Consider the following 12,395-nt stretch of genomic DNA (forward strand, 5'->3'; position numbering starts at 1 on the left):
GTCTCTGAACCATCCCTTCCTTTAGCCTCTACATCCTCATCTCTAGGATCCATCCTAAAAATAGGACAGGAAAGAGATAAGAATTCCATTATCATAATCTACTCAATACAATCATTAAATTTAGATCTAATATACATCAAAGTTCTCCATAGAAGGACCAGTTTCATAGCTCAGAAACGAAATCATCTAAGGTTTACCATGGCTTTTCTGAGGTAGTCAAATGCTTTAGAAAAATCACAGGAAATCGTTGACGTATTTCCACCTCTAAACTACAAAACAAAATCCTATACTTCTCAACACCTAACCTATCCATCTAGTATCCTCGTCCTAACTAATTCTTATACTCTGGTATAAATCATTCCTAAGTTTGTAGAGCCCAAAACTTGTTGCTCTGATACTAAATTGTAATGCCCCGAACCTGCCTAGTGGGACTCGAGTGCCACATAATCCATTTTCCTGTACCTCTTATTCCATTTACAATTACGCAGCGAAAAACATAACTACAATCCTTAATCAATATAATACTAGAATTTTCTACATCTATCTACATTCCAAAATAAGTCATTTCTCCACCTGTGTCCACATATATACATATCTCCAAAAACAATATCCACAACTTCCAGTATTCACAACTCAAAAGACTGAAAACATAAAACATAAATTTATACATCTCAAAAATATCATCAAGTTTATACCCTTTTTCATTTTATAACCCGAAAATGCTATAATAATCTCGAACTCTCTAAGCTTGATCATGTGAAAGTCCTGAAAAAGACAAATTTGTATTTGGGTGAGACACATCTCAGTAAGAGAAGAAATAATATATTAAATCAGCGTGTGGCTAACATGAGGTTTGTAAATAACATATGTATATATATTCATCATTTGCAAATCATCATCATAATTTCTAAAATCATTTTCTGATCCTGATCAAACACATGTAAGGTATTTTACCTACGAGAATACCTAAGGATTGGGGTGATTACCCGTCTATACAAGTAGCACCCCTCTGTTATGATACTTTAGGCAACCAATGGTCACAACAAAAGCATATTAGAGCACTTACCTTACTCAGTAAGCCCTCAATTGAAATAGCAATCTCGTACTCACACAATTCATACAAAGATTTACCAACAAAGGCTCCCAAGAATAAGGAAATTTACCCGCCTATACAAGTAATTTCCCTATGCCCTAATACGTTATGCAGCCTCCTGCTACATCTAATACCTACTAGGGCACTCGCCTTTCTCAGTAAGCTCTCGGGCGAAAAGTTTGTCCCACCCATAACACGTACCATGTTATACTAGCATATATACTAATACTACTGTAATACATTATTCTGTCTCTCTTATCCTGCATTTCTCATCTATTCATGTTCTTAACTTTGACATTTCGTAGCATTTCACTTTACGTGGCTCTTTCCTATTTTACATTGTTCACATTTCATATTTCATTTCCATTTCATTTCATTCTTTCATTTCATTCATTTCATTTCATTTCATACATTCATACTACAGCTCCTTTTAGCTATACATCAGTTAGTCCACATAGATATGCACTAAATCTGCTACTACAGCTCCTTTTAGCTGTCATCAGTTAGTCTATAGCTCCTTTTCATCTGTTCATCATTTACATGGTTGCATTAACAATCACATGCAGAATAATCCGTATAACATTTTTATTCTCATTGCATTCCTTGTATAACCTGTATCTCATACATATAACATAATTCAACACAGAATTTCCATTTTACTTATGCCACACAATTTAGCAGTAAAATTCATACATTTTTTGTAAAATAAGTCAACCTACATTTATCATTTATATACTGAAAATATACCTTTCATTTCTTACACAATTATCCTGAAAATTCTTTCACTTTCATTAGTCCATTTTCACATATACATACCTAATAAAACAGCCTTAGGCTCAGAAATCATAATTTAAACGATTGACACTTTAAACTCATACCGAAACATATACATACATACATACATAACATAATCCATTTAATTCATAAAATTTGGTTTAATATATATTCCCCCTTACTTGCTTTCTTGAACTACGCCAACAGGAACTCCAGAAGATGTCTGTGGCACTCACTAAAATCCTGAATCAAAAACCCTAATTTAATTAGATAAGCTCCAAATAATTTACTATTTCTGCATTTCCTCGACCTATAAACCTCACATAAGCATTTAAAACCCAAAAACTAAGAATCTTAACCCTTACCTCAACTTTGAAGCATTTCCCAAAAAGCCCAGTTTAGAAATCTGCTCTGCTAGATGTGTAGAGAATCTTCCTTAGAACACCGTACCAGTCTCTGTTTGTCGATTCGGGCTGAATCCGAGCCGGATTTGTAGAGAGAAGGGAGAGGAGACGTTTTCTAGAGAGAGAACGGAGAGAAATGGATTTCTTTGCGAGGAAGCTTCCTTGGTTCCTTTTATACGTGATTTTGCCATGTGGATTTGTCGACGAGAAGACAGACTTTGTTGACAAACCACAAAAGGGACTTCATCGACGAGAGGGTGCGTTTGTCAACAAAACTTAAAATCTGAAATCTGCTCACTCAGGATCTTTTCGTTGACGAGAGACTGAACATTCGTCAACGAAGACAGTATATTCGTCAACGAGGTCTGCTGTTCTTCTTTCTAAATTTTTCCCTTTTTCCCTTTTTATTTATTTACCTATTCCATTTATTATTTTCCTAATTATTTTAATCATTATAATTTTTTTGGGTCGTTACAAAAATCCTCCAAATCCCCCCAATCTACTGATCTATGATTCAAGTTTCCATATTTGTGTCGAACCAAACCGTCGACGGTAACAACCAAACCATCAAAGGTTTCAAACAAAAAGAAATTCCCCTATAGACTGCTCCTGTAATCGTCGACGGTTTAGGGTAACCATCGATAGTTTCCTTGTTGATGCTAAACCGTCAGGCAAAACCGATGACGGTTTCCTCCAATAAGCCTCTCCATTTGTTCTTTGCATCGCTATGCTTTCTCGGTGAATGTATCCACCAAAATATAAGCCACATCTCCAACATAATCATATTGGTCTAATTAAAGGAAGACCCAAAATACTTATGTTTTAACGCCCAATAGAACTGGGCTTCCACAACCAGCCCATTAACTAAATTAGCAAGCCTACCCTACAATAATTTATTTTATTGCCCAAAGTAAATGGGTTTTTGATAGTTAGCCCAACTCATTAGTTGAACAATTAAGTCAGAACCACTATAGTTGAATGATGGGAGGGAATAATTCTCAATCAAGACAAAATGCTTTGTTTTAGAGGGGCAAGTGTCTTTCCTGGTTTCTCTAAGCTGGTTCCCAATAGTACACCTAGTGGCCAACTCTTCTTAATGCAGTCTTAACCTTTGACGCTTCTTTTTAAATGCAATCAAAGCTGAATATTTACACAATAATGAAAAATGATCAAATAATATATTCATGTGAGGACATGTATGTGTGTGTGTGAGTGTCTATATATATATATATATATATATATATATATATATTATTAATGACAATAATTTCATATTGTAATTGATTTTTCAATTTTTTTGGCTCTATTTTCTTGTGAAATCAAAATTCAAAATCAATTTTGATAAAATTCAAAACAAAAATCAAAGATTGACATCGAAACATTGAACTAAACTGTCAAATAGTTTGATTTTAGTTTGACATTTGAATTTTTCCATAAATTTTGTACACCCCTATCTAAAATTCTTAGGAGAAATCATGAAATCTTGATACAAGAAATTGAATAATATGAACAAGGTGATTTTGAGTAAAAATTGTCGAATAAGTCGTCATTATCTAGATCAGAGAGACCAAGATCTTAATCTTTGTTGTCAAAATTGCCATATAAGCTTGATGCGACTGCCATTAAAAAGGTTTTGTAATCCTTCTTGAATGATGTTGCTGCAAGTATAGGTCATACTTACTTTTAGCATTGAGGAAGCTTGATGGTTGTGCTAGGGACATCATAACATTAGAACTTGAAGATAATGTTGTAACTTTTGAGGGTTTTGAAAACTATTTTAGCCATTTAAGAATTATCAAAGGATAAAATCGTTCGACTTTTGTCATATTGGCCTACCATTTGATCTTAAATTGATAGGTCAAAGAAAGGGCATGATCATAATTCTTCACTTGAACACAATCCCAACAAACACGATCTATGAGATTTTAAGCTTGATTATCAACTAAAACTCTATTTATGCATATGAAAGTTTGAATGTTTCTTTGAAAAGCTTGTTGGTATTGAAAACATTGAGGGGGTTAGGGAGGTCTAGATATGGGGAGTGACCCCTAAATACATCCACCATTGAAAAAATCAATTTGGTACAAATTTTTGAAAAATTGACTTACAATGAATAAACTAGTAATGATTAAAGTTTCTAAAATAAAAGGCATTATAGTAGACATTTTGATAATCAATGTAATCATAACCTAGTGGTTCAAATTTCTTGAAATTTTTTTTATAGTAAATAAAGATTGATTCCAATTTTGAGATGATAAAATTTTGAGAATTTCCACTTTACTGAAATAGTGCGATTCTCTTTGTTGATATCAGGAGTATGTTTTAGAATGATGCATTGGGTATCAACAAGCACGAACTCATAAAAAGGTTTGAGTCTTGAGAAGGGCTATAGGTATGAAAAGAAAATTACGAGGAAATATTTTCTTTGCAATTTTTGAGTTTGCTTCATAGGAAAATTCAGGTTCTAGGATAGCAATGGGAAGAATATTTTCTTTAGGAATATATTGGGTTATAATATAGGAGTATTTGATTTAGGTATTTGCTTGAAGGTTGAACAGAGAATCTTGGAATAGTTCCAAGGAGGGCAAATCTATTTTGGCTTTGAAGGGGTAAGGGTGGAGGGGAGGAAGAAGACAAAGATAAAACATAATCATCAACTGTGTGCTGTCGTATGCCTGAAGCTTGAATTACTTTGGAAGATTGATTTTTCTTTTCTTTTCTATCACAAATTTTTTTTCTTGAATAGAGGCTTTTCTCTACAAACACTGTGTTGAGAAATTGGGTATGAATTGTCATTCCCATTGATAAATTCAATTTTAAAATCAAAGTTTGGAAGGATCACTTGCCATCTAGCAAGATTTTGCTTGGAGGCAAGGTTTTGAATATCTTTTTGCAATTTTCTACTCTGGACTTGCAATATATCTTGAGTAAGAATTATTTATTGAAAATATCATCTTCAATTTTTTAAAATACATAATACTAAAAATAAAATTTATTTTTAATGGTAGAATAATTAAGTTGGTGTATTGACCATATACTAGAGTGAAATTTCACAATCCTAGTTTGATTTTCTAAACTCTATAAAAGGACACCACCATATCCTACTTTTGAAGCATAAGTTTGAACTGTCAAGTAAGCTTGAGGACATGATAAATGTCTAACTTGACTCTTCATTTTCTAGACAATATTGGGTGGTTTTTTCTTAAGTATTTGAAATAAAGGTTTTCAAATTATTTTTAAATTATGGTAATAGTCAGACACATAATTAAGACATCCAAAGAATCTCTACAATTATTTTTTAATTTTAATTTTATCTACAAAAGTAATTACTTTTTGAATTACTTTTATTGAAACTTAGATAAATTTCATGGAGTTTTTTCCCATTTTATTATTATTTTATAATAAAATATTTAAAAAATACTTTGTTTGGGAAAAATTTTCCCAATTTAAGGCTTACGAAATCTCGCAAGACCATCCTACAAGATTTAAACAGCCAGGGAGATTGATATGTTGACGCGTGGTGGCCAAATCTCGCAAGATGGTCCTGCGAGATTTTGGATGGACATTTGCATGGAAATTATTTTCCCCTCCCGCGTTTAGTTTGTTACACGCACAGTTGCTTCTGCCACTGCTGCCTCTCTGGCTCTTTCTCTCTCTCCCTCTTCCTCTCATTCCCATCTCCGACTTGACAAGATCCCCATATCCGAGTTGAACCCAAACACTGTCCGTCACGTACCCCACCACGATGCCGTCTCTCTCCGGCCTCACGCGAGGCAGCTCCCTCCTGGTCATCCTCGTCACCGCCCATCACCCCACGTTTGCGTGACTCCCGTCGGACCTAAAGGTATCACCGAACCTAGATTTGCTTGTGTTCAACACGAAATAATGCAGAATGACCCAAGCTTCTTGGTTATGCATGCTTCACAAAGGTACTGGGTTCTGATTAATCTTGTTTATATTCACCGTCTGAAAGCAAAACTTAAATCTTCAATGAAAAATTGTAGATAAGAGAAAAAAAAAAACATAGAGAGAGAGAGAGAGAGAGAGAGAGAGAGAGAGAGAGAGAGAGAGAGAGAGAGAGAGAGAGAGAGAGAGAGAAGTAAAGAGCAACAGTATATTTTATTACCTTTTATAGTACACCCTCCAGACATACCATTACGAAGCAAAAATTTTACAAATATTGAGATGAATTTGGGGAGGGGGGGGGGTCCCAAAAATAAAAATCAGTAAGAGAACATTTTTACCATGGAAATGTAAAAAAGAGTTGCAATAACAAAAGGGATTTCAGAATGATAGTTCCTCGGGTAATTCTTGAAACTTGCCAAATAAAAAGCTCTTGATTTTTCCTTGGAGATCTCCTCCTGCAAAGACATCGTAATGTCCATAAATGATACTTAAAAGATTGGTGCATATAAAAAAATTATGAAGCTACCTTTAGGTTTGAATGGCGAAAGGTTTTGGGATTAATCCATCTGATCCCAGAAGCATCACTTGCATTTTTTTCCAAAATTCCGAATCGGTCCACCTTATTTTTGTCGTAGATCACCAGCAAGCCACTGCTGATCATTTCCTGCAATTTGAACACCACCTGTTGATATGGGATTACGACAAATTTCTCTGTCATTGCAAAATCATCCATCATGGTGGGCTTGGCGAGGGGGATTTCAACGTCTGACGACTTCTGGCCCTCTGCCGAGAAGTGGAAGTACCTGAGATGTTGCTTTGAACGACATCTAGCTGAGACCGAAGAACTCGTCGGAAACAGGGTCAACCTTGGGTGCGCAATCGTGGTAGAAGTACTTGAGATGGTCCATGCAAATCTCGCAGGACCATCCTACGAGATTTTGCCACCACGCATCAGCATATTAATTCCCCTAACCATTTAAATCTCGCAGGATGGTCCTGCGAGATTACGTAAGCATTAAATCGGAAATTTTTTTTTCAAATAAAGTATTTTTTAAGATTTTATTATAAAATAATAATAAAAGGGGAAAAAACTCAAATTCCATGGTCCAAAAATCTTTTTTTGATTTGAAACAATCTCATTTTTGTTTGGGAATAGTTTAATGATATTGGGAATAGTTTGAAGATGTTTCTTAAAAACCTCCAGAGCTGACATGACATCAATTTTTTAGTTTTTAGAAAACTACCCCAAATCTCTTTATTTATTTGATTTTAAATTTAACACTGTGCCATAGACAGCCAGCATGTATAAGTAAGGAGTGCCCGTGTCCCACCAACTAGATTTATAAAATAACATGTCCTCAAGAATTTTATTTACTTATATTTATTTTTACTAATTCGCTTGTTAGGGTTTCTAACACAAGCATTTTTTCTAGCTGCCAGCAGACCACGCACCAGTACTCTGTCATTTCTGCGAGCTCAAGGACTCCTCTCCCTCTCTCTCCCTCTCCATGGACGGCGTTACAGAGAGAACCGCGCAAGCAATTTCCGAAATATCCATGGATTCTTCTTCTCCTACGGAATCGACAGCGTCTGCTGAAGCGCTAAGCAAGAAGTAAGTCTGCTCCATTCTCATTGTCTTCCCATTTTCCATGTTCTAGCGCGCTCATTTTCCGATAAAATGCAGGAAAAGATGAGAAATGTTGTGTGATTTTTGAGCAGTTTCCCCTCCCTGAACCTTTTTACTGTAGCCCATTTTTTCTCTCTTTTTTTTTTCTTCCCCCCTCAGCACCCAAACTTGGAGTAGGTATTTTGACTGAAATCTTTGTCAGTGTCATATATGTAGTTGTTTGATTGGTTGCGTTGATCTTGTAAATTTTGAACAGTGCCCGCAAGAAGGAACTAAAGAATAAGCAGAGGGAAGAGGAAAGACGGCGCAAAGAGGAGGAAAAAGCGAGACAGGTACTGCTTTTACAGAGTCCTAACTTTGAGAAATGTCATGGCTTTCAGGAATCGTAATTTTTCTATTTCCTATTTAGTTGCTGAGAAAGGAGGAAGTGAAGAGGAGATGATTTTAAACCTTAGATTCTCCTTTATTTCAGTTCCTGAACAATTGGAACGATATTTTCCATCTAAAGCTCATGCAGCTGAACTCCTGCATTTAAATATTTGACTATTTGTAATTTGAGCTCACAATTGCATTTGAATATTATATTATCTTATTTTATTTGTCTGCTTTTGCTTCTCTGCCGCGGGGATAATGCTTCTTTTTAGCCTTGTAATTAAGTCTACTGGTTCTGGTTTGTTTATCAAATTAAGAGGGTGTCCTTTTTATTCAGGTTGTGCACAGGCTAATATATGCATCTTGTATAGATATACATAATTTGAACTAACGGGAAATCCTTGATTCAAAGATATATTTCAAGTTATTTTCTAGTCAGAATTGTAACATTTTTTCGAATTGCATGATTTGATTCCATTCACTAGGTGCCCAATTTGAATGTAGCAGGTACATAGAAACAGGAATTGACCGGGAATCGGATAATTCTTGATTTAAATCTTATGATTCACAATTCAGTCAGGTCCAACCAGATTCAAAATTCCCAGTCAAGCACAACTTCTTAAAACAGAAAAATTCACCATTTATATACTGAATGTCTCAAGAATCTTTTTCCCAGTGGCCTCTAGAATTAAAAAAAAAAAACAAAATCCATGAACTTCTATCTCTTTTGAATTGTTTTGAAAATTCAGAGTTCCTAAACTTTTTGATTTACCCTTTATTCTTCTTCTTCAGGTATGATACCTAAGCAGATATTGAGAAATGCAGTTGTTGATGTGGTTCTCAATAGTAGGCATGGAGGGAGGGCAGAGTTGCATTTTTATATAGATTTGATATGTTTATATTGAAAATGAAATGTATCATCTTCCTTTGTTTTATTTACACTAATATCGATATTTTGGGCTGTTTTGATTAAAGCTGCTTGAAATTTAATATTATGGTGGGAGGTAATATTGACTTGTGGTTTTTTTCCTGCATTGATTATCTTGTAGTAGGAAAATGCTTCAACAAGGAACTGTATAATTCTTGATTCAAATTTTATGACTCATGATTCGGTTAGGTCCAACCAGATCCAAAATTCCAAGTCAAGCACAACTTCTTAAGATGGAAAAATTTACCATTTATGCACAGAATGCCTTAAACCTTTTCCCCAAGGGCCTCTAGAATTTTAAAATAAAAACAAAAATCCTATCCAAGCAAGATGCACTTCTTATCGGTTTTCATCTTACTTAAGTACCATATAGAATAAACTGTTAGATAGATAAGGAGTGTTGCCAGATGTTTTTTTTCTCATCATGTAGCTGAATAATTTGAATACGGCTACATGCTTCCATTTCTTAGGAAAGATGATATACAACTTCGACTCTTTTTAATTGTTTTAAAACTCTAGGGTTTTATCCCTCTTTTGAATTGTCTTGAAAATTCACAATTCCAGAACTATTTCGATCATTTACCCTTTCTTCTCCTTCTTTATGTATGATACATAAGCAGATAGTGAGAAATGCAGTGATAGCATCATGTTGATGACTTGACATAGTTTTCACTATTAGGCAGGGAGGTAGAGGGAGAGCTGAGTAGCACTTTTATATAGATTGGAACATTATGTTGAAAATTAGGTGTGGAGTTCTTTTTTTTTTTTTTTTGTTTTATTCCCACTAATATTGACGTTTAGGGCCTTTTTGATTAAAACTGCTTGAATTTAATGCTGTGGTAGGGGGTAATATTAACTCGTGGTTGTTTTTCTGCATTGATTATCTAGATTAGAAGCTGGACATTGCTGAATCTGAATTATTATTGTCCAATATCTTTTAATTTCTTCCCTTTTATTTTAAATTTTTATGATGGCTGCAATTTCATTCTTTTCAAGGCTGCTACCATGCCAAGCTCCCAAGTCCAGAAGCACCAAGTAGCTGATGATGAAGACATGGATCCAACGGTGCGTATTTGTTAATTTTTGCTGGAACTATAGTTTTCTACTAGGTAATTGTAAGTGAACATTTTGGTAAACCACGAGGATGTAGCATTAACCTTGTGTTGATCTTCCGCTTTGTCATGCCTGCAGCAATACTTTGAAAATAGGCTGAAAGTACTTGCAGCTCAAAAGGAATCTGGCAGTAATCCATATCCTCACAAATTTTTTGTTTCGATGTCTATACTTGAATACATAAAAGAGTATAGAAGTTTAAGCGATGGATGTCATCTTGAGGGAGATACAGTATCATTGGCTGGTATTTAAAGTTTGGAATTCTCAATTGCTATATATGCTGAGTGGCATCCATGTTTCTTTTTATTTATCTGTAAGACATTTTCTGTTGAAGGGAGAATTATGAGCAAACGATCTTCCTCTTCAAAGCTGTTCTTTTATGATTTGCATGGTGGTGGTACCAAAGTCCAAGTTATGGCTGATGCAAGGTATTTATGTCTTATTATTTCTTTATCTTTGTACTCATGCATTTTTTTTTTTAGGTTCATATTCATCTCTGCACACAAGCTCACTGTAGGATTATGCTCTTAGTCTCTTTAGAAAAGATGGAATTTTTTTTTCTAATATTTGTAATGCCATTTAAATTGAGAGGGCTATGACATGCATTATCTCATCTAACTAATTGTTAAGAAAGTAACACTAATATTTATTAATCAAGCACCTTGTTTTTAGTGCTTTTAGTTGGCATTTCTTTTATGGGATTTCTATTGTGCTTTCTTATGGAATTTCTCCTAATGTGCTTTGTTATGTGGACCCTGAGCTGAATGTATTTGCCAATCTAATTCTTCATGTGGACTTGTTATTTTCTGGGTGCATTTAAGTACACTTCAATTTGAATTCTCTCTGTTCTCTAAATGTCAAGAGGCTATTGGTGTCAATGTCTAACTCTTCTATTGAGAAGGCTGAGCCCTTCATGATGTCAGTGCGCCATTTGCTTTTGAAATTGGTACTTCTTATGTCATTCTGCATTATATGAAAACTTGTGAAGGGCATGCAAGTAGTTCTGCAAATAAAGTGGCGTAAGGATAGAGCAAACGAATATTTTAACTAATAGTATGGCTATGGTCAACCTTCTTTGTGATAAATGGATCCAAAAGCAAGTGATAGACAAAAGGCTGTGCATGATCTGTGCTGATTTTCCATAGCTAGTAACTAATTCAACCATTGTTCCCTTAGAATATTTTAGCTGGATGATGTAGGACAAGAAGCAAGACTTTGGGAAGATCCATGTTGGAGACTGCTTAGAAGAATTGTATTGAGAATTTTTGGGTTTAATTAGTAGTTTACTATGTGTTTAGTTTAATTAAGATAGTTGAAAAGGAAGGTGTATTCCCAAGAGGGGGGTAACTTGGGATTTTAAAATTTCTTTATACCCTCTTTAATTAATTCTTTCTTATCTCCTTTTGGTTTCAGCAAACACGCATGCAAAATTGATTTACAATCGCAAGTTCAGCGGAAAATTAATTTAGTTATAATAAACCTTTATGAATGAGAATTCCGATTTGAATACTTCTTTCAGCAATTTAATTCAATTAACCAAGATAACCAAGACAAGATTCACAATATAGAATAATTCCAGCAATGCTTCCAAGATTCGGCAATTTAGTAAGTCAAAGTAGAGTTTAAGTATTTAGCTGACAAATGCCTTGTATTGATAGACTTGATTTCTCAATATGAAGCACTATAGAAATTTCCAATCACGCTTCCAAAACTCTGAATTTAAACAACCTTTCAATTAATTAATGAGTCTTGGGTGTTAATCAATCAATGTACTCTCTTATGGTTTCCGCAATTAGTATTCATCAACCAACGTACTCCCTTTCGGTTTCTGCAATCCCAAAGTCAAATTAATTTTTAGTTTATTTAATATCCAGTCCACGTGGTTTATATGAGCAGAAAATTAAATATCCAACCACGCAATTTATATAAGCAGAAAATTAAATAAGTGTAGGAAAGAGAGAGTGACACCAATATTTTACGAGGTTCGGCTATTTCCGCCTACGTCCTCGCCTTAGGCAACACACCCAAGGATTCCATTATACCACTCCTTTACGGGTAGGAGTAACATTTTACAATCCTTCCTTCAATAGGTTAGAGTTCGCCTCTCTAAACGATACCCCACGCTTGGTTCAACAACGATTCAAAACCTAAACCGTCTACAAAAATAAGAACAAATTC

General features: G+C 34.7%; 1 protein-coding gene across 2 annotated transcripts in view; it reads left to right on the forward strand.

The window, feature by feature from the left end:
• The first annotated feature begins 7,519 nt into the window (after positions 1 to 7,519).
• Positions 7,520 to 12,395, forward strand: part of LOC131146492 (lysine--tRNA ligase, cytoplasmic) — a 42,993-nt gene continuing 38,117 nt past the window's right edge. The window contains exons 1-5 of one of the 2 annotated variants that reach the window (XM_058096125.1): positions 7,520 to 7,789; positions 8,061 to 8,136; positions 10,101 to 10,169; positions 10,296 to 10,461; positions 10,552 to 10,645. In XM_058096125.1, coding sequence (XP_057952108.1) covers positions 7,686 to 7,789; positions 8,061 to 8,136; positions 10,101 to 10,169; positions 10,296 to 10,461; positions 10,552 to 10,645 — 509 coding nt within the window. In that variant the 5' untranslated portion in view covers positions 7,520 to 7,685. The remainder of the gene's footprint in view (positions 7,790 to 8,060; positions 8,137 to 10,100; positions 10,170 to 10,295; positions 10,462 to 10,551; positions 10,646 to 12,395) is intronic. The other variant, XM_058096124.1, reaches the window with a different exon arrangement.

Source organism: Malania oleifera, chromosome 13 (genome assembly GCF_029873635.1).
Source record: "Malania oleifera isolate guangnan ecotype guangnan chromosome 13, ASM2987363v1, whole genome shotgun sequence".
NCBI lineage: Eukaryota > Viridiplantae > Streptophyta > Magnoliopsida > Santalales > Ximeniaceae > Malania > Malania oleifera.